This window comes from Alosa alosa, chromosome 14, assembly GCF_017589495.1.
Source record: "Alosa alosa isolate M-15738 ecotype Scorff River chromosome 14, AALO_Geno_1.1, whole genome shotgun sequence".
NCBI lineage: Eukaryota > Metazoa > Chordata > Actinopteri > Clupeiformes > Clupeidae > Alosa > Alosa alosa.
In genome coordinates this window covers 4,644,789-4,667,705 of record NC_063202.1, presented here as the reverse complement: position 1 = coordinate 4,667,705, position 22,917 = coordinate 4,644,789, and the positions used below count along the sequence as shown (strand labels likewise).

Below are 22,917 nucleotides of genomic sequence, written 5' to 3'. Positions count from 1 at the left end.
AAAACAACAGTAGCTGCAGGGTAGGGCAGATCAGTTGTAAAACAGAACAGAACATTTCTTTTGAGGTGTTTGTCAACTATGATAGTAGGCATGGGAACAGAATAGACAAGTTTGAACACAATATTGATGCTACATGGACACAAATTAACTTAACACAACTGGGTCATTCTGTGTAATATCAGACAGAATCCATGTAAATGGTTGCCGCACCATCTAAGATTTTGCTCAAACTTTGTCTACATAATATTTGGGTTTCAAAATTAACCCCTTTAAAACATTTTGTTAAATTACAACTTTTTCATATTTCTTGACCCTTGTTTTTAAATAATTTTTACGCTCCCAAAAATGCCTTATGTGGGAGGTCATGTTTGGGCATTAATGTCTTAAAATGCATTAGGCCTATTCCTACCCTGCCCAAACGTTGTAAGATGGAAGCCATCTTCCAAGTAACATGGAACCATGTTCTCAGTAGGACAGAACCATTAACAATTGGTACTGCACACCCATTGGTTTTATTTAAGGCCCTACATCTGGAACAAAGTGCCAACTGGTATTGAGACGCTTTGATTGACACGGAATGAGGCAAATGGGGTTCCTCAAAAACTATATCTGATTACAGCAACTCAAAAGTACAGGTTCACTGAGGCAACTACCTGTGTCTCAAACCAATGAAAATGTAATTGCTGTGAACCTATGTATTCAGAATCAGCCAAAGTCTTATTGGTTATACTGAATTACTATGAACTATTTTTGCACTTCAGCTTTGAAGTAGCCCACAAAACTGAACAACAGTCTGCAAAAAGCTGCACATTATCTGCCAGTGAGTTTTCAGCAGCCTAACCAATAATCATTTAACAAAAAGCAGAAGCCTTAAAATCTATAATCAAGGTCTGGCCTATTGACAGAAAGACTGATTCAATATCTATAATAAATGAGACCATAAGAGGGAGCAGAGGCTAAACAATATTTGATCAATTCTAACACCACCTTAAGGCAGTATAAACATGGACTGGCCAATGCACACTGAAAAGCCTACTGGACAAAAAAGTGAGAGAGAAAGGACAATTCTGAAAATGTAAGACCAATGCAACTTCAGGGTAAAACCCTTATGAGTGAAGTCAACCCTGGGGAGGGATCTGAGTGAAATTTCTTTCCATTTACCAACAAAAAGCTAAATAACTGGAATGACTTACCTAATAACTGTTACAAACTGCTCAATTGCCCTATTCTTTTACTAATGACTGAGCCACATGACTTATTAACATCCCTCTGCTCAAGTCACTCAAAGGCGTGAGATACGCATGACCAATCTGCTCTAGTGTCCATTTCTTTCACCAGTTGTGACAATCAACTTTAAGTGGAGGGGAAGATCTTAAATTCTAAGGTGTGTGTCGCCTTGGAAGAGAAGATCCATTCTTCAATCTCGTTACTTTTAACAGCTACCATCTTCAGTGCTGTAGGGCCATGTTAAAGTGCAACGGTCTCATAAGAGCGATTCCATGCAAGGAAGCTATTCAAGGAAGCTCTTCATGGTATATAATATAATATAATATTCCAGCAATAAGCGTTTAGAGCGTGCACTACTCCGTGTTGGTGAAGCTCAACTGGGAGAGGCAGAAATTAACAAAAAGATCATTGTACCCCTAGCAAGGGAGCATTCACACTGATAAACTCCATTGTACTGCAAGTTGCTGTGATTGCTGTAAGATAAAAGCATCCCCATAAAGCAGGGGTTTCCAACCTTTTTCATTAAACGGATCGGACAACAGTTGTCATATTTCTGACTAGGGTTGCAAAGGGGCGGAAAATTTCCGGTAAATTTCCGGAAACTTACCATGGGAAGTTAAGTTGGGGAATTTTGGAAATATTCCAAATTGGAAACTTTTATGGAATTAAAGGAAATTATGGGAATTAATGGGAATTTACGGGAATTAACTGGGAATTTTGGGTAATTCATACAAACTGTTTTGTATACAAACATTAACATTTTGTTTCGTAATAAGCAATATGAATTGTATGTTGGTATTTTCACTTAGCTTAGCATACAAAGCTAGCTAGCATGCTAGCGGGAATCCCATTCTTTGCCTATGGTTTACTAGCGTGCTAAACTAGCAATACTGAACTGCCCAAGATACACCACACCACTCAACAACAAGATCCGACTGGTTGGAACATTTTTTCTCCATGCATATGAACGCACCATAGGTTTCCTTTATGTCTAGCAGCCTATGCCGATTGCTGTGTGCATATGATTGACATATGTGCAGGGTAGAAATTCGACTGAAATTGTATTAAGGCAGGTTGTTTTAACTAATATTAGACTGCAAGATGGGTTTTTGTCCACTACATTTAAGTTCCCTGTTATAGACTAACTTGCCATATTAAAAATTCCCAGTTTATTCCCATTAATTCCCGTTTATTCCTGTTAATTCCCATATATTCCCGTTAATTCCCATGGAAAGTTTCCAACTTTGAAAATTCCCGGAATTTTGCAACCCTATTTCTGACAGACCGGTAGCAGGGACGTTGATAGTATTTTGTGAGAGGTGGTGCTGGTTTCACTTTCGCAAACACGCGTACACATTGAATGAGCACTTATAGCCTACAGCTTCCACCTAATGTTATGCCTCTATATTTTATGAATTAAGAAGTATTTATTGATCAGGGAAACATTTAGTTTATTTTTCTTTGGTCCGCAGTTCCATAACACCATGCAGTTGTGCCGCAAATTAACAGACAGAAGCACCGGGCATAATCTAGCCTAAATTCATGGCTCAGTGGAGCAGCAATCTACTCGTCGAGGAGGGTCATAGTTTGAAGATCATAGACCATAAATCATAGACAGAAAGCCTATGCAGTTGCCTCGTATAGCACTTTTTTTTTCTCCCGCGGACCAGTTAGGTCCAGCCCACGGACCGGGGGTTGGAGACCCCCACTCTAAAGGAGAGTAAAGTTTTGCTGTGCAATGTAGACTATTGGGGTTCCAGTGTTTCCCATACATTGGCTTATTTGTGGTGGCCCACCACAATATCAACACTGACCACAACACAATGATTTTCCAGGTTGTACTAAATTGTGCTTAAATCTGGTTAGCATCATAGCCACGCTGTGCTAATTTGTTAAAAACTGTTGCATTCAAGTTAATTCTGCAAACCAACCTCTGGGAAACACTGGGTTCTATTTCAGTGAAATGACAGAGAAAGAAGATAATTTACAAACAAAATGCTCAGTTTGTAAATGCTGCTTAAGAGTACCTCAATCCACCGTTTCTCATTAGCCGGCTTCAGACCGTTGAGCCAGGCCAGGCCAGGGTAATTTGGGGGCCACCTGGTGATAGCAGCCCAGGTCTACAAGCCTCATAACCCTGAGACCTTTGAGTTCAGACTGTCAGGCCATTAGCCTCCACGCATTACACCTAGACACGCCCTCGCGTGTGAAAACGACACCAATACCACCCATTTTCAAACAGGATAAGCAGAAAGTTGCGTATCCCTTTCCTATACTGTATGCTATCGAAGTCAGCCACCTATTTCTGTCCTTTTATGTGTATGTCACTTAATATTAATTTCTATACAAACCAAGACGGTGGATTCCTAAATAAACGCAAGCACACACAATATACGTGTATCTAAATAAGCTATGTACCATATATTACATTTTACTGTGACTCGAAGAGTGTTGTAAGGCTGTGTGTTCAAATCCGCTTGAAGGCAGTAGATGCTCCTGCTAAGAACCAAACCAGAGTTTGTTAAAATCTACACATCTATGGCTACAGGTTCATTTATCAAATGCTATTTTGAAGTATTAAAAAACATTTTTATTTTGGAATTTCCGAACGAAAGGAGCTTTTACGATAGTTTTTAAAGTATTCCACACTATCGATAGCATAAAACACACTGGCAGGAATAATTTAGTGGTACGCTTGTCTATGTTAGTTAACTCATAAGTTCAATTTTTACTGTGCTAGATGGCGACCTCTGGACAGAGTTAGCCTACTGACAGGCAAACATCTTTAACACGGACATAACCGTTATCTCTAAACTCTGTGTGCTGGCAAATACTGCTGTGCTTTCATAGCCATTCATGTTTCTCGACTCCACACACACACAACAACAGGCTGACCCCACCTTCACCTTGACACCACCCCTAGCCTCGCTCTAGCACCAAGTGGCCCAACCTTTAGGGTGGGCTAGAAATCAGGGGCCAGTAGCACCAATATAGCCCCCAAGTGGCACCAGTTAGCACCCGCACCTGAAGGTGTGAAAGCAATTAGCCCCGGTACGGCCTGGCTAGCTCGGCTTTGGCTCGACGGTGTGAAGACAAGTCTTGATTCACGAGACTGTGGTGCCACGCCACAGTCTAATTTGCACCGCCATAGTTCCATTATGGACTGAAAGTATTTCAGTCATACTGATGTATGCATGCCAATGTTAAAGGTGCTCTAAAGCGATTCTGGGTATCATCACTTCGGTTGACGTTCAAACAAAACAGAGAGAAACTATCCTAAACGCGCATCTCATCTGTGATTTGCTGGAACAGTTTGTTATGTTTTTATGGGCCAGGTTGGCCCAGGTTTTTTTTTTACCGTTTTTGAAGCCTGGGCTGTCCACAGAGATCACGTTTTTTTTACAGTGTATTCAGGACAGAGGCAGCTAGCGGATGGTGAGGTGATGTTTGCTGTAAGTGACAAAAAATGTTTTAGCCTAAAAAACGTGTGACTTCGCTTAGAGCACCTTTAAATCACTTTGTTTGCATTGTTTTCAATTCTTTCATCAGTATCTTTACCCGGAACTGATCAAATAAACTAGTTGAACAAATGCTTAATTTCACAGAGCGCTGAAATGTATGCACTTTTTTTTTACTAGGCCTATTTCTTAACCATTGAACTCCTCAACCATGCTTTGTGGGCATGACCTTTTTGCACTAGGTCAATTACCATTCATACCTACACCACCAGTGTGTTTATGGTTGGTTACTAAGCACAAACTAGATAACAAAATCTCCATACAATTTTCTGATATACACAGGAGAGGTGCTAAATTCCTGCTATAGGTAGGCGATTTCCCACAGTGGCCAATCAACAACCAAGCCTATTTATCACAGAGCTGGATACAAGAACACACAGATGGCTGGCAGCAGTTGTACCCAGGATCTGTAACAGCCTTGCTTCATGGTATCATTCATATGTGCTGCCAGTAGCCTAAATGCCCAACCAGAGAACCAAAGCAACAAAAACGAAATCACAAATAAAGCAACTTTTGTACACACAAAACAGCATCACCGACAGAGCAGCCTTCGTGAGCATTTCACTGGGGTTATCAAGAAGGCACCTTCCTTCGTTGGTGTTTTACAAGGCCCACCGACCATAGTCTGGCAAAATCCTTTGGGGAACACACTGACTATAGTCTATTTTTTAGTGGCTTCAATTTTCAGTTCTGAGAGTGAATGTCCTCATGCCTACAAACAGCTTTCAGACGTAACGCCTCGATCGTACAACTTCAACTACAACAGTGAGACGGCTATGCACCCTGTGAAATCAAGGAGCCACATCCAGTAGGGGCACAGGAATGGCATGGAAATGTAAAACGGCTGCCTGCATTCCATAACCACAAGTTCAGTGCTTTGCTCTAGGCCAAAGTCCAAGATATCACATCAAGGGGAATACATTATGCAACCACTGAAAAAGCCCAAATCAGCTGGCTAAGGAATGTCCTAGACAATGTGTGACTTATCATCTAGCCTTCATACATTACACATTTTTACCCAAAGTAATTTACAAAATGAAAAAATAACATCAGGCTTAGGTAGCTATTACTACTACAATATACTACCAGGGATGAGAGTGCAAAATGAAAGTATTAGCCTAGTTAAAGTATAGTCAAAGGATGTAGGAGTAGAAAGAAAACGACAGGACTGACAATTTTTTAATCTTCTACCACTGAGATGTACGGACATAAACAACAACAGACCATTTCACCATGTGCCACTTCTATCTGGGCGTTACAGGCAGCCTACTAACGTTATAGCTTCAAAAAGCAATACAGACTATAGTAGCCTATGCGATGGACCTGTTTGAGTGGATTTCTCCCATTGCGGATTTATTTTGTGTTCAGCACGTTCACAGTTGAATTAATGTTACCTAGCTTCAGATTACATTGAAGCTTCCCCTATTCCCCATACTAAACAAGTTTCTTATTTAACCAATGCTTCTTCTGAATGGGAAAAGCCTGTGTGAAGAGTCAAACTGTCTTTGACATACGAAGACACTGCTCATCCACTGATGATGACTAGCCTACTGTATGTAGCCCTGTCCAAAGACGCATACTATATGTTGAATGCAACAGGCAGAGGGAGAGACTAAAATTACACAAAGTGAAGCAAAGCACTCCAGGTGTGTATAAGCCAGAAGCCAGACATTATTTGTATGGGGTAGGCTGACAAGACAAGCCTTCATTGCTCCTACATGCCCAATATACCAGTATAGATAATTATTGTTCCCACTGACGTTAGTTGCACCAGCTTGCATTGGACTAAATATGTTCTTTGTGTTGTATTTGCACTTAGATAAACTTCATAGATAACATTATAACTGCACAATGTTTGAACTTACACATAACTGGTGGAACAGATTGTATGAGGCTACTGTTATCTATTAGGCTACATTAATTCACTTTGCATCTGTCAAACTTTTCAGTTCTGAGAATATATATATAAAAAAAAAAGTGCCTTCAACAAGGCTATTCTTCATTTTTTTAAATCATCTTCAAATTTTCATTTTATTTTCATGGTAGAGGGGTGAGCCTCGCACACATCAGATCAGAAATAAGGAAAAGTTAACCAAGGTACTGACAGATTCCAGGCTGGCATCATTGTGACATAGTGAATGGGGCGAGGCTTGGGATCTGTAAGTCAATCAAGACGTCTGAAAGAAACTGAACCAAATGTAAGATGTGAGGTATATTCAGAAAAAAATAAGATCTGAAACCACTACTCTACTCAAATGTCACAATATGGTGTTTACATCACAGATGTCCAGACAGGCATTCCTGCCAGCCAGCTAATTATTTTGCATAAGCACACCTTGTGGACTGTAGTGTTGTGGACCTTAACAAGAAAGGCTAGCATCTCTTGCAGCATCTTAATTTCAAACACAACGATTACACCAGGCTATAAGCTGTGGCACCACTGTAAAATATAGGCCCTGTTCTTTTCTCCAGTTATTTCTACTTAAACATGACTCCAACTCAACATAGTTTGCACTGGCTGCACCATGTCGGTGCCATTACTTTTTAAGAAGACATGACATTGTTAGAATTTATATCTGAATAATGTGTCAATAATTCATTGTCAAACTCCATGGGGAACTCATCTCTCCACATTACTAGCCTATTCCATTTGGCTATAACTTGGCCTCAGCATAGGCTAAAATCGAACATTCTCAATTTCTATAAGGCTGGTAGAAAGCGTTACTAAGACCAGTGCATTGTTAATGTGTCATTGGCCTCAATATGACTTAAAGTGCATGAATGATAAACCTTAGCCTAAAAGATGCTCAATCAGCACTAACCAAATGTGCTATGCTTTTCCAGTGGCACAAGCAGACGGCATTCAAAGGCAACGGTCATTGTGTCAGAAATATTGTTCTGAAAAGATATAATAATGGTATCCACCTAGGTCACACAGGGATGAATTTATTGAGACTCTGAGAGAATGAAGGTGCATCTCCCTGATGCAACTCAAGTCCTTCAATAGGATGCTTTATTAGCCAATTCGGCTAATAGCCTATATTATACGAGTAATACTGGTAAAATGCAGCACATTCAAATAATATCACCTTCACAAACCAATAAGCAGTCATTAGGGCTGATTTACTCACATAATTATTTAACATTTTCATCAGAAAAAGTACTGTAATGATAGGCTACCACTTCATTCCATGAGCTCTTGCCTGACAACCCCAGGAGATCTATTCAGCCATGTGTCCTTATGTCAAAATATCAGATAGAACCAGGTAGTCTTGTTACACAGTGTGGCAACTGTTCTAAAACAATGTGTTTGTGTCATGCTGGTAGGGCACAACCTATTATAATGTATTAGGAGCCTTTAAACTCGTGCTCCCAGATTCGAGGTCAGGAAATGTAAACTGTAACGTTAACTGCGTGGCATTGCTGGTATTACTCATCAATTTACGGACTCACAGTTTATCTAGCAACTCGATCATTTAAATCTTACCAGTATCTGTTGTCGAGATGTGATTTTATATTGTCGGCGATTAAACCGTACTACAACATAAACTGAATTTCAATCCACCTGCAGAAATATCGGTGACGCCAACTAGACAAATGGGGTTGCTCTGAGAGTTGAGGTAACCTACAGGTCAAGTCAGACAGTTGGACAACAGACTTTGTTTGTGTTGAATTGCTAACGCAAGTTGGCGACCTTACTGAAGTTTTATGTGACAGTTAGACATCAGGAAAAAGTACATATTATACATACCAGACACCGAGGTGTATGATTAAGTGTATAGGACATATGAAAAACCACAGTCAACGTAGCGTTAACTGAATAGTAGGCTACTCACAGATATGTTCTCAACATGGCTAACTGGCATTGCTATTTTGGCAAAGCTAGCACGTTAAAAAAGCTAGCTGCTAAAGTTGGTGCTAGTTCGAAAACAGGCAATGATATACCCTTACAGGTGAATTAAATACATTTCTCAATGGCCATGCATTTATGCAGTTAGTTTATCTAACTTACTGCACTCACGTTGTCCCATTTCCCAGCTAGCAGCTAATCAACATAAGCTATCTTTAACATGCCCGATTCACGGGAAGCAAGGCCTAAAGACAAGTTCATTTGAGATGGCTACCTAGCGACTGAAATGATTACCGCGAAACTTGGCTAAGAGAATAAAACCAAATTAACTAACGCTACATTTCGTTGACACGAACTTACAATGGATACTTTTCACCACCATGGCTGATACTCGTTTTCTGAAGTGTCTTCACAACAGTTACTGAACTGGCTCGCAATGTGTCGTGAGCCCTAAGGCTACCCAACACATGTCCTGTGTGACCAGCTTGCTAACGTTAATTAGCGAGCTACAGTTAGCTTGTTTTGACATAAACCGTTAGTCTGCTCAAAATATATCATAAATGGCCAAGTGAGAGACCTTGCTGCATTTCCATTGGCGTACTGTTGTGTTATTATATACAGAATACTAGCTTCCGAGGCTAATATATACAGTGAGGAAGATTATACCATTTCACCACCAAGCTAGCTAGCTAACTACTGATGTTAGCTGCACTGCTCGCTGTCTAGCTAACGTTATCTGACTAGCTGTCGGTGTCGACAATGCCTTCAGAGTCAATCAAATGATCATGTCATATGCTAAGTTAGTCGTTGCTCTCGTGAAAACACGAGTGCTGTGTTGCATTTAGAATAACAGACTCGTTTATAATGAGTTGATGTAATTCTTGTGAAAAATATTGCTCAATCTGGAATATGTAGCATGCTGTAATCAACTTCAGGGACCCTTAAACAAAGAGCTTAAGACTGTTCATGCACTGTAGCTGGCCAGCTAGCAAAATAGCAAGTTCGCGGTAGCTAACGCAAAATAGTAGTTAGGCAATGCTAGCAGGGTGGCTTGTCTTTCACATAACGTAGGCGAAAATCATTTCTATGATCACTTACCCCACTTGCTAACCCCAATCCAACGACGTATTATGTACATTCCATAAATACTGAAAGTATATATAATCTTGAATTATAAACACTCGCTGATAAAAACCACCACAATCCGTTGTACTCCCAAGGCATCCAGCAGCAGGAGAAAGGAAAGGCCAGCAATTCACTGGACTGCAGCCATCACACTTCAGGATCCCGTTCCAAAATGGAAATACCGGCTAAAATGGACATATTCTCGAAATTCAAGTTTACGATCTTATTTTTCCCAACAGTAAATCCAATACCGAGACGATTTCCAAAACATGTTATTTCCTTTGGTTGCCTTTCCTCGTATCTTCTTGATGACCGTGTATATCTTTCAGCACTAGAGATGGATACAATGTAACCAAGAGGCAGAGTGGAGTGCCACGAAATCCAGGAAAAGATTCCAGTTGGATTGAACCGTTGAAGGAGAACGGCATTAGGAAGAATCGGAACTGGAGTTGAGTAGCTAGAAGCCTAGGCTACCTAGGCTATTCACTTGAAAAGCAAACAAACACAGTCAAAACTTACTTAACCAATAACATGAAAAAAACACAATAGGTTAATAACAATTACAACAACATAACATTTCAAACTTTTAAAAACTATACATTATAAAATGAACATGCATTTAAATCTTAAACTCTAGCTTGCTAGAGTAAACCCTCACAACATCTTTTTACAGTATTATCTGTCTAGAGCCTTTTGAAAGGATAGCCATCATTGCTGCTTTTAAAAAGGCTCTTTGATGAACATTTTCCAAACTTATGGAGATGGAAAGTAGCCTAATTGAGGGATCTAACCATTCCACGAAGAATGTTGTTATTAGAAAAGGCTAAAGAAGTTTTTATTTTTAATATTTGCTTTCTGTAGCCTATAGGCTTAATTCCATTTCATTTATTTCATACTGTAATCTATTAGCAAATTAATTAATCTTCCATGACATTTGTGTTGTCAAACATAGGCCTATATACTCCACCACAAGAGCTCCATTGAACAAATCAGCATTTTTTCTAATTTCTTCAAGTATGTAGGCTGTTTTTCAACTGATTTATATAAGCTAGGCACCAACTGATTAATAGGCTACAGATGTCAACCTCTTTCCATTGAAGAGGAGTTTTTTTGTAATAGGAGAGCAACCACAGAGGTACACTCTAAAAAATGCTGGGTTATTTTTTCAACCCAAAGCTGGGTTGAGGCTGTTGGGTCATTTTATTTGGTTGTTTTTACTCATATTGGGTAATTTCTGTAACCCAGCTTGCTGGGTTGATAGTTTATCACTGCTGGGTTGATAGTTTAGGGCTGTGCTCCCTCCTGTCCCCCACCTGACGTGGAGTACACTACCCAGCACCAGGGTGACTTCAACACAGCTGCATAGTTATTTGAAGGTTGAGAGAAAAAAAATCGGCAGGCAGGCATATTCTTTCAACCGTCAAGTCCAGCAGCTGTCAACATGCAATGGAAATCAGGTGATTTCGGAAGGTATGTATCTGCTTTTATTTATTTATTTTTTTTCCAGACGGATTTAAAAAGTCCACCCAGAGACATACCCTTCGTGATATCAAGGAATATTCTGCCTGCCATTTAGTTCAGCTTCAAGCAGGTTAGCAGGTGTCATTACAGCTAATATTAGCTACTGTTAATGTTAAATCTACACAAATACAGACTCATAAAAACATAGTTCTGTATTCACTGGGTAGGAACTGCTGAACAGAAACAAAACGAACTTTTACAACGAACTACAATTAGCATACCAGCAGCTGGTAGGTAACGTTAGCAGACTTGGAAACTTTATGCTAATTAAATATGCTTCGTGGCTAACGTTTGTCAACTAGCTAACACAGTCGAAGTAGTCTCTTCACAACACGTAACTTACGATAATAATCATGCCAAACAACATCTTATTAAATCATTTAGGGTAGCCTCATATTATTGCCATGTAACTTACTGGGTGGTTCTTGGTGGTAACATTAACTTGGATTCACTAACTGAATAATGTATTAACATTAGCTAGCTAACGTTAGCACTGCTTAACTTATGTTTGTCAGCCTAATGTTAGGCTAATGGTAATGTTAGCGTTATCAAGCTCATCTGACATAAACGCACGTTTTGTAGGCTAGTATCGGTTTTATGTTTAAAACAACTCCATAATATTAGGTGGTCATGGTTTCCGAGTGTGTTGCGCTAATAATTTGTCTCCTGGTGGATTTTTATGTCAGTCAATATCATTCACTGGTAATGGTTCATGCAAGTCTTGATATAAAGTTCTGTAGGCTAACAGTGATTAAAATGCACTCTTTTTTTCTTTGATTGACAGGGCTGACCCCCAAAACGGACTTTGTAATCTGCCTGCCTTCATGGAAGTATCACATGCATTTTATACAAGGCTATCTATTCAAAAATAAAGAAAACTATCAAAGCTATCTATGCATGGCTTTTGATGGCCATTTAATATAGACTGTTTATATCAGGCCTAAAGCTGTTAACAGAAGGTGTGACTTTAAAGTAAGTAAATACAAACTTTGAGTTATTAACAGTTTGTACAAGCAGAGTATTTTAAAAATCAACCAGTAGTTTTTGGGGATTTAGTTACATAACCCAAACATTATGTAACTTTAACTAAACAGTTGTGTCAACATAACCCAACATATTGGTTAAATTTCAACCCAGTTGTTGGGTTAAATTTAGTAACTCAATTTGCTTGGTTAAGATCAAAGATTCTAGAACAGAGCTCTGTTCTAGAATCTTTGGTTAAGATAACCCAATGCTGTGTTGGACCCCATTTTACTCAGCGGCTGGGTTGTTTTCAACCCAGCATTTTTTAGAGTGTATTGCAGGAAGATTTTACAAGCAAATGTGTCATGCCATTTGTCATGTATTAGCCTACCAGAGACAACCTCTGCTGTTTACTTGCTTCAAGTGAGGTGGCAAAAGGAGATTTTTAGTGCTGGTTGCCCTAGCAACATGAATATGATAATGTTGGCTTTGACGTGACAGAGAGAAATCATCTCAATAACAAACAGATACAACAGGAACAGGGTGGCTGAGGGAAAACTGAATTAATGGGATCATTTTCACACAGTGAATGCAGCCAGCAAAGCAGAGCTGTCTTACACCTTCCTGTTTCCTTTATAAATTCATGCTTGCGGCTAGCACTGGCACTCAGAAGGAAGCTACTCTCATATAAAAGTTGAATAACAGACATTGCAGAGACAAAGACCGTAGAGGATTCTCTAGCTCTGAGGCATCTGATTGAAAAGCTGCAATATCTACTTGGTTCAGCCCAATTTGGTGTGTCAGAGACACATATGTCTTATATTTAATGTCTGTTGGAAAATCACTGATATCATCTGTTAAAAATGTCCACATCTTTCATGCTCTATGTGTTGGATCCAATTGACAGATTAACTACCCCAAGTCCGTCATGCTCTGTCTGTCTGTTGTTTTTGTTTAATCGTTTTGTCTACACGTATTGCACTTCAGGCAGCTGCACTTTATTTAGCCCTTGTTTGTAGAGAGCGCATTGTAATGTAGCCCTGGTCCCGGAGGTTTCACTGTGTACTGTATATGATTGAAATGACAATAAAATGTATTGGAAAGTAATTGCTCTCTTATTTTAGAACTGCATTTGGATGGGGTTGTTAATGACTTTAGCAACATGTTCTCTGAGATATGGTTTAAAGCCGACTTGGTTCAATGTAGAAATCTTGCCATTAGCTAGTTTGTCAACAGTCTGTAATGATTGATGTCCTTGTCTGGACATCAGATAAAGATAAATGAATAGTGTACCTTTATCTTGTTGTTTAGCGGTGGCAGAAAAAAGAACCATTGAAAGATATGTAAGGACGTCAATAACACATTTTCATTTCAACACTTGTACAACTGGTACAACATCTACATTTGTTATGGTTCTTCAGAGTCTTGTGACAAAGTGAATCAGTCCTAGCACTGGTCTTAAAATGTCATGTCGAGATGACAGTCAGCTATGGACAGCCTTCAAAATCACTGATTGAAAAGGCAAATGGCCCACTTCACACTGAAAACGGCTTATCGTTATTAGGTACACATGGGTAAAAACACATTTTCTAAACCATCTGAATAATCTCTGAAGCTTATTACAATGCAGTAACACATTAGAACACCCATTGTTGTATGCAATTGCTTGAAGGGATCTGTTTGTGGACATTTTACTTTTCTTTAAGTACATTCATATATAAAAATTAATATGTGGATAATTAATGAAAATTAATTAATGAAAATTATTAATGAGTTTGATTTGGGATTGTGAAACAAGTTTCAAACTCACACTGCCCTTGTCATCAATGTTAAATTCAGCTCTTAAACATTATTCATTCTCCTGACCAAGGAACTCAGTGGCTTGCCAGACATTCTTGTGCTTGAAGACACATGAGTGGAGTTTACAGCGCCTGTAATCCTCTTTGTCACTTCTATAATCTCCATTATTGGTTAAAAGACAGGTGGTAAATCTGTGGTTAGTTTTGATTTTGAGACTGACTAGTTAGTCTGACCTCTTGCAAAACTGCAGCCAGATGCTCAGAAACATAAATAAACCATAAAACTGCTAAAGATTAATAAAAAAAAAAAACACATTACCTAAACATGCAGTAGTTAAAATATTGAGGTTTCCTTTCCTATTTCCAGGTCTTATCCCATGCATTAATAGAACTGCTATAGATGATGATGGTGTTGACACGGCAATTCATAAACAATGTGCCAATGTGCTTAATTCCTAAATCACTAACTGTTGGTATTTAACATTAATATATTTTCTTTAAGACAAGTAAACAGCGATCTCTCTCAGCTCTGACAAGAGCTATTTGTGGTCATCTTGCACTGCTTCTCTGTATAGATGGTACTGTGTGTGTGTGTGTGTGTGTGTGTGTCCAGCCAGAAGTACAGTTCTTTGCACCCTTCCTCCTCCAGAGTCGGGAGAGCAAATGCCTGAGTAACAGTGAGCATTTTTTTCCTTGGGGAGGGGGGTTGCCTACTAGGAAACTGCTAATTGAGAACAGGAAGACCTGCTGCTTGCATTCCATCCGTGAGACTTCATTCGCCTTTGAAAAAGCTCACCAGCCCTTGAGCTTGCTCATTTAAATGCTAGCACAGCTCCTTTTGTCACGATAATTAGATCCTTTCCCCATTCAAGTCACTTGTTTAATGGTCTACATGGTGTTTGTTTAGACAAAGATAGAGATGCAAGGTGTTCAAATGACTCAACATAGCAAATGTGTGCATGCACATAACTTTCTTAATTTACCTCCATTTGTATAACGGGACTAACAGATGCTACATTTATGCTACCATTTATGAGTGTTCCATGACGATGGATTCTCTCCATCTTGAGTGTCGGGACCAAAGGCTCCCATGTGGTGGCCATTCAGATGCTGTTTTGGGCTTTGGAAGTGCTGTTTATCTGGAACAGACATTAATTATGAATAGCTTTGCACAGGAGGCGTATGGACTAATTAAAGACCTGCAGGGAAGGAATGCGGTATAGTATCTGATGCTGCATAGAACGCATCAGTGTTCATGAAACAACTTAAATATTTATGTAAAGACTGCAAGCCACATAAAGATAAAAACAAAAAAATATTTCACAGGTGCACAGTCTAACACAAAAGCCTTTTTTTTTTTTAACTCCCCATCACTTAGAAGCGATAATAAGTCTATCCTGCAGCCTTCAAATTACGGTGTGTGTCAAAACCAGTATTGTTGACTCTGAAACTAAATTGCCCCTGTGACAACTGGATAGTTTGGCCTGCCATGTTTTAGAGAAGTCTAGTGCATCTAGACGTCAAAAAGTCTAGTTTTTGACAGCCATTGATGCCAAAATAAAAAGTGGAACCAAACTGCCTTTAATAGCATCTTAGTCATCACCTTCATGTTCACATTTTATGTCACTCTGGGGACTCTCCCAGTAACCTTTCCAAAGTGATGAAAATCATTCAGTGGATATCAAGATAGATAGATCAAAGTTGCCAAACCGCATTACAAAATGGTTTAGCCTAGCAGAAAACAAAGAAACCAAAGATAGACAAACCAATGCAAGTCAAGAATTATTTTTTTTATTTATATTACAATAAGATACATATCTTACAACACTTATTTTCCTCATGTCATGAATCCCCTAAATGGAGGAAGCCAACACTTAATACTGCTGGCTAGGGGCCAGTGTTCTTCCCATGTGATCACACGGATGTCCTTTAGATGACTCATCAGCCTCTGTTCTGCCCTGGTCTGGTCATTCTGCGGCCGATGGTATTAACCCTTTTTTTGCAGCCTGATGGTACTGGTTCTCCAACTTCCCTGAACGAGAGAAGGGGTGGGGGGAGGGGAGACGGCAGGAAGAGTTATGAAGCAAGAGCCTTTCAGAGGAGCAGTGTGTCCTTTCTGAAGATCAGTCAAGACAGAGATCAGGAGGTTGAAAGCCCCCACAAATCTGTGACGAGCTGACACCAAACACAGGCTCTAAATCGAGCTGCCACAATTGGTTTGCAAGAGGAACACGCAGCTCTGCTGCTACAAAGAGCCATGGGAACAACATATCTTAAAGGGACACCAGGCAAGCCTGATGCTTTTTCTCTACGAAACTCCCCCTCATTCGGTCTGAAGCTCTTTTCCTTTTCTTTGCATCTTCCGTCAAGGGTTTTGCTGCTTCTTCACTGCTCTGCCATTATACACACGTTTGCAACAATCTCTAGCGTTTTCGTTAGCCTGCCTCTGTGCTGTAAACTGATCCTGCTTCGGTTGGCGGGTAGGATACACCAAACTTGCAAGTGGGATATTCTTCCTACAGGCAGTAGGGGCGGGTGAGAGAGCCTTCATTCGCCCCGTAATGAGTCATTTAACCATATACCGACTTATGAAGATGATTAATTAACACGAAAACGTTGCCTGGTGTCCCTTTAACATTTGCATTTCTCACAAGATTCCAGCCGAGGAAGACCCACAGTGGGTAGAAAAGTCACATATGGTAAATAGATTGATTTTTTATATACAATGAGCAGCAATGCTGGGGCCAAGCAGAAAGACTTAAGGCTTTACAGGAATGGCCCACTGCTTGGTCCTTTTTTTCATCTTGTACTACTCCACTACTGTGCTGGAGCAATAGGCCGACAAATTGTTTTATTCATATTTGGGTGAGAGGAAATTCATATTTAGCCTACAGTGTCCAATATTCAGCCACAGTAATAAACCATTCAACAAATAAGCTGACTCATTTTCAAGCTTAACACAAAATGCAAGGTTTTGGGATAGCTCTCAAAGGGATTGCTCTCCACCATCCTGATATGTTGTGTTTTCCTCCTCATCCTATTGAAGATGGTGATTTCTTGAAAGGTTTTCTAAGAGGTGCAATCCAGGTCATTTGTTTATCCTTGTGATTAAAATGTTTTGAAGTTTGACTTACACTATACAACTAGCCTGTTTAAAAACCAGACTCATTCACTTTGTGATTGCAATTGCAAAAGCACTAGCATAGTGATAGGCTTGATGGCGACATAACGTTAACTTTTGAAAACATTGGTCCAGCCTAACAAATCACATTGGTCAAGGATTCCTAACGTTACTTCCTACTTTGCCTAAACTTTAGAAACTGACAAAACAGCATCAGCAGTCAGGACACAATGTACGTAGGCCTACCTTTGCTGTTAATAAATGTACACATTTTTCCATCTGCAATTTTTAATGTTTGCAGGAGCTACTACCGTTTACCACAGCCACTTTCGATTTCGAAACTATAGCGTCATCCCCTCTCGTCACTTAGCCTATTGGCCCCGGTCTTCTACAGACCGATGGAAACTAGTGAATTATGGTGTTCCAGACTAGTATCTCCCTGAAAGGAGATTTAGGTGGGTATGGCCAGGCTACTATACAACTACTCTATATATATATATATATATATATTTTTTTTTTTTTTTTTTTTTTTTTTTTTTTTAAAGCACAATCATTACTCTGGCAATTTTTTTCTCCAGCAAACAGTTACCAATTCCAGAGAGCACATGTGCTGGCTCACTTTATTCAAGTTCCCATGTTAAGCACCTTTAAGAGATTTGTGCAAGTGCAAACAGCTGGCACATTTGTGAACTGAAGAATCAAAAAGAATCACAGTTCTTTACAGCTTTTCCACACATGCTTCATCTTCCAAGGCTGCATGAGATGTACCTGAAGGCTGGCAGTTTCCATATTGTACCCAGGCAGGTGGACACAGAAATGTACTGTGCTGAAAGCAAAGTAGCCTTCTACAATTTGCAAAATCTTGTTTGGAACAAAAATGTAGCCTAATATTACAACAAGACCCTACAACAAAAAAAGAAAGACTGGGGAATCTCATAAAACTTTAAGATGGTGTGTTATCACACAAAGACTGGCCCCACAGCAGACATTTTGAAAGAAGTGGGCTTTGTGGCTTTCTATACTTGCTTGGCTTACCCACCGTATTCTCAATGCATGAAAAACAAAGCTATCATATCTAATCAATGCACTGAAAACAGTACAGTAAGCCACGGGTGAACTTAACTTTGTAAAAACAAACTCACCACCACCAGTGCACAGAACACGGCAAAAGAAAAGGCACTGGGAGATTTATCAATACCAATTGATATTTGATATTTGGCAAATACGAGAGTCTGAAGATTTGTTTCTTCCCAGGCACAATGTACACTGTATGATAAGAATAGCCTATAAGGCATACACATGTTATGATTTCTTGCTGCCTGAATTAATAGTTTCACACACGATGACACATTATGACTATAAAATGCACAAATATAGCATTAAAACAGTGACTGGCCACCCATTAAAACACTGTACCATAATTCTCAGTCACAGAAATGTGCATATCCTAAATAACATTTAGGTGCCTGCACAATAACAGTAGATCTTCTTCTTCAGGAATTAAGACATCTGTCTTCAGGAATTATCCCTGACGAAAAGACAGTGTTCGTCTATTTGGCAATGACCAACAAAGATGCCTGGGAACTATTTCTTGGTTTCTCGACATCCAAGAGATGGAGTTTTTCATTTGACCCCCAAACCATTTTCATTTGATCTGATTCCAACAACCCCATGTGGTTGCACATGAAATGGATACATGGATCTGACAATCTTATTACAGTTCTCATGTCTGAGCACTCTGCCTTACTATTAGATAGTGTCTACAGTGCTCTGCCCCAAAAATGAAGTGTCAGTGTGCAATTTAGCTGTTGACACCAAATGGCTATAAGCCATTTTAGATTTAAAGTGCCAGACCAAGACATTGCTGATGAAGGTTAGATGTCTTCATGCTCCCAGCAGTAAATTGCAAGTCTGCCCAGCCCTAAGGCTTTTGGTTCCAACCGAGCAGCGCTACCTCCTGTGATTACTACCAGTTCAGCACAGTCTGGGGAAATCGGATCAATGACTAGGGCAGTGTTCATTTGCTCATGTGACCACCATCAGCAAATAACCAGACCCCAAATGAAAGGCTAGGTTATTTGCAGAGCTGTGTCTAGCTGGATGTGCTGTTATCAGCACTGTTTGCAACAACGTCCTTCCCAATCAAGTGTCCTCTGATCCTAAAATAAATAAACAATTTGCAAGGAAAGGCATTGCCTACAGAGAATTAAAGCAGTGAATGCAAAGAATGGACTTTGACTTACAATGCCGAGGAATAAAGCAATCTAATTTGAGTGTCAAGTTTATAGTGGTGTTGATGAATGTTTTGGGTAGAACAGAACACACACAGAAAAAGACTGGAGACTACCATAGTCAAATAAGGCTGTTGCAAAACCTATGCGCTATATATAAGCTATGACAAATCTGGGTGGTAGAAAGAGGAGCTACGACTAAAAAGTGAACCTGGAATTGGAAAAATAAGGAAAGCTGACATTTTAATATACATATTGTCAAAGATATTCAACATGGTGTTAGTGAAGTTGGCATAATAAAAGACAAGCTGATAGAATTTCAGAGGGAGCAAAACGTTAAAATAAAGATGGCACTAAATGATCCAAACTGCATCAGTTGAAAGGCAATATGTTTTAATTGTGTTAGCCTCCGAAATGTGTGATGTTTGGTTTATGATGCACAGATTATATAATTTCTTTTTTGTTATTATGAGTCTGGAGTATTCATGTAGATGTTATTATTTGACATACAACTAGAAAGCATGACAGTAAATTAATAAATCATTTTCAGTTTCGGGTTAACTAAATTACTCTAGGCCAACTAATTCAAAATGATTGTTATTACTCTGTACTTACTTTGCGTTGTGTTTTTATGTAAATGCCTCAAGTTTCAAATCTACAAAAGCAGGGGTCTGTCATCATTCACCCTTTGCACAATAATAGGAAATCCACTGGGACATTTTTTGTGAAACTGCAAAATCAGAGCCCTAATGTTCAAGTTTAGTGTAATGGATCATCGTAAGAGGACTATAAGGTGATTTCACGCTGTCCAATAAATCACGTTAAACGTTTGGGGGGGCTTAATTTTTAACTGAGTAAATGGGCAATTTGTGAAAAGATGTTAAATTAATTCATTAGATAGGACACATGATTAAAGGAGTTTTGCCAAATGCTTTCTCATCTGGTAAACCTGCTAATAAGTGGATGATGAGTATTTATCTACATCACATTTGGAAAATTGTACAGAAGTAATTCCAAGTGTCACTTCTGCATTGACCTTGCTGGATATCATCTGATAACATCACATAGGCGTAATTTCCCCTCTCCAAGGGCTGCCATTTCTGCTCAGCTGCTTAGCCTCCAGGATTTCACTTTTGCTGTGGAAGCAGGATCTAGAAGGCATAGACATCGATCCGGCAAGATGATTTCCCATTGATCGCGGCACTGTTTGGAGCTGCCGTGCAGTAGTTTATTACCCACTCGCATGCTGCAGCTCAAGGAGCAAGTCCAATAATGGCTGTGGTACAGCCAGACAGAGCTAGAGCTCCACTGGCAATCTCCAGCTTCCCTTTTACAAACCCACTGGCTTCGGGCGGCACAGCCCAAATAATCCATCACTCTCACAGACACTCTGTAATGACAAAGATTCCCATAAAAAAAGGGGGTGGCTGCCCACAAAAGCAGGAGGCACTGGATAGAGAGAGAGGGGGGAAAAAAATTAATTGCCTCCTCTCACTCTCTAAAGCTCTGCCCACACAGATCAAGGCACCATCAAGCACAGAAAAGATACATAAGGATATCATCTAGTCGGAGTGCATAGCTGTTCACACAAAGAAAAGCCAGTCTCTGTGGGGAAATGAATTCTGTTTCATTTTGACTTGTCTCTGCCTCGCAAATATGTGGCTTGTGACTGCAGCTATTTCGAATGACTCCTCTTGCCTGAAACCACGGTCTGTGCCAGTGAGGTAAACAGAGGAGTGTTTCTCTCATTTCTCATGTCTGTTCCTTTCCTACATTTCCAGCCTCTGCAGAGGTTGTCTCCTCCGTCGCAGGCAGCGGAATATATCCCCAGCTCACTGGAAGAGGGGGAATAATTAGGTTTCAGTGACAGCTTCAATGTGATTGTGCTCGGCTTTGGTGCATAGGCAGAGCCTGTCAAGAAGAGCTTCCTCTAATAAGGTTTCACTTGGTCTCAGGTAGCCAACAGGCTTTGGCTTTGCAAGAGCCGGGGAAAAAAAACACAGATGTCAGCAACTGAGTTAATTCATAAAGGAATCCATGTTTATTAACTGCAGATCAGCGCCTGGTTCAGAAAAGGAATGCCTATTCTACCGACAACCTGAGCCATGTCAGAGCTATTAAATATTACATTCAGACAGAAATACTCTACAATGGTGGAGTGAAATTCTAAGCTCGTCCTACACAAGGGTGAATGCCTTTGATCCTTGCTATGTATCATTAGATAGGTTTTCAAAAGTACTAGTTAAAAGTAATGACACATCAAACTGAAGAACATGTTATTACTTTATTAGGCTATTACTTTATATGTATTTTCCTGTAGCGTGTATTTGGCATGTAAAGCTGTAATCATAACACGCCACTGAGTCCACTGAGGGCTAGTTCAGTTTGATTGCCGACAATAAATATGTTCCCATTAAGTAGGGATGTCAATTTCAAAACGGTTTGTGAACATTCCATCCTAGGTCAATACATTTAAAACACTGACACCAACATGCATGCATGTTTCACTTTGAGTAAAAGGCTGATAGGAGGGAGGCATGCAGAGTTATGACATTCTGCAAGCTTGAACGGTTCCACAGTCACCTCTGCTTGCTGCTTCCGTACTCAAGATGCACAAACAAAAGGACACTCATATGAACACACATACACACACACACACCCACGCACACAGAATCCCAGAAGAGCTTGACCAGGCATACAAGGAGGATAGCAGTACATGCGCCCCTGCTACAGGGACACAGTAGATTTACAGCCCTGTCCCTAATACGGCATGACACTAATCAATTCTACCTGCCACACAGGGTTTGAGGCTGGCTGAACTAGAGAGAGCTACCGAGAGGATGAGATCCCCCCCCTCCCCCTTCCCCTCTCTCCCTCCCCAAGGTGAGGAAGTGCCTTTGTATCTTTACACAGCCTGGGAATATGCACAAAGAGGAGAAATCTCTCAACAGTCACCCAGGTCGGCCATACTAATGGACCAAACAGGGAAAACAGATTAATTCAACGGTCGTTAATAATCCGGAGGCTGCTCCCCTCCACCGAGATCATTCATCACCTGCCGCCATTCTCCCTCTCTCTCTCTCTCTCCCTCTCTCCCGCTCTCTGAAAGGACCCCTGAACAGGGGGGACAGGCAGGTCTACTACTGGTGCTGTGACCCTGAATCTCTTCAAAGCCATCACCATTTCTCAGCTGAGAGAGCCCAGAGCACAGAGACAAACGCTAGCGCACCTCTGGGAGGGAGAAGAAAAAACACCACACACACAGATCCTAGAGCAGGAGCATCCAGTCTCTACTGAGAACACAAATAACATGGCGCGAGTAAAAATCCATCCCCATTCACTCCTCATCTGCATCATTTCATCAAGACCATCAATGAAAACAAGCTACAAGCGTGTCCATGTGATGCTGTCCCCTGCCCAAAGGCTGTGTTTACCTTAAGGAGACAAGCAGTGAAATGGTGGCCCTGGCAACTAATTCTCATTTACCCATGCCGGACTTCAAGTGACAGGACATTATTGCTCCCTTATCATTAATTAACAAGAGCTAGAGTGCACAACATTT

The 22,917-nt window shown here is 40.1% G+C and overlaps 2 protein-coding genes across 2 annotated transcripts in view; both read right to left on the bottom strand.

Annotated features, from left to right (window-relative positions):
- The window catches only part of LOC125307035 (zinc finger protein 609-like), a 75,271-nt gene extending 65,172 nt beyond the window's left edge, over nt 1-10,099 (bottom strand). Inside the window, exon 1 of the mRNA XM_048262761.1 lies at nt 9,694-10,099. The gene's annotated coding sequence lies outside the window, so the exon portion shown is untranslated. The remainder of the gene's footprint in view (nt 1-9,693) is intronic.
- Nucleotides 10,100-15,772: 5,673 nt separating this feature from the next.
- Nucleotides 15,773-22,917, bottom strand: part of trip4 (thyroid hormone receptor interactor 4) — a 47,381-nt gene continuing 40,236 nt past the window's right edge. Inside the window, exon 13 of the mRNA XM_048262707.1 lies at nt 15,773-16,035. Coding sequence (XP_048118664.1) covers nt 15,971-16,035 — 65 coding nt within the window. The 3' untranslated portion in view covers nt 15,773-15,970. The remainder of the gene's footprint in view (nt 16,036-22,917) is intronic.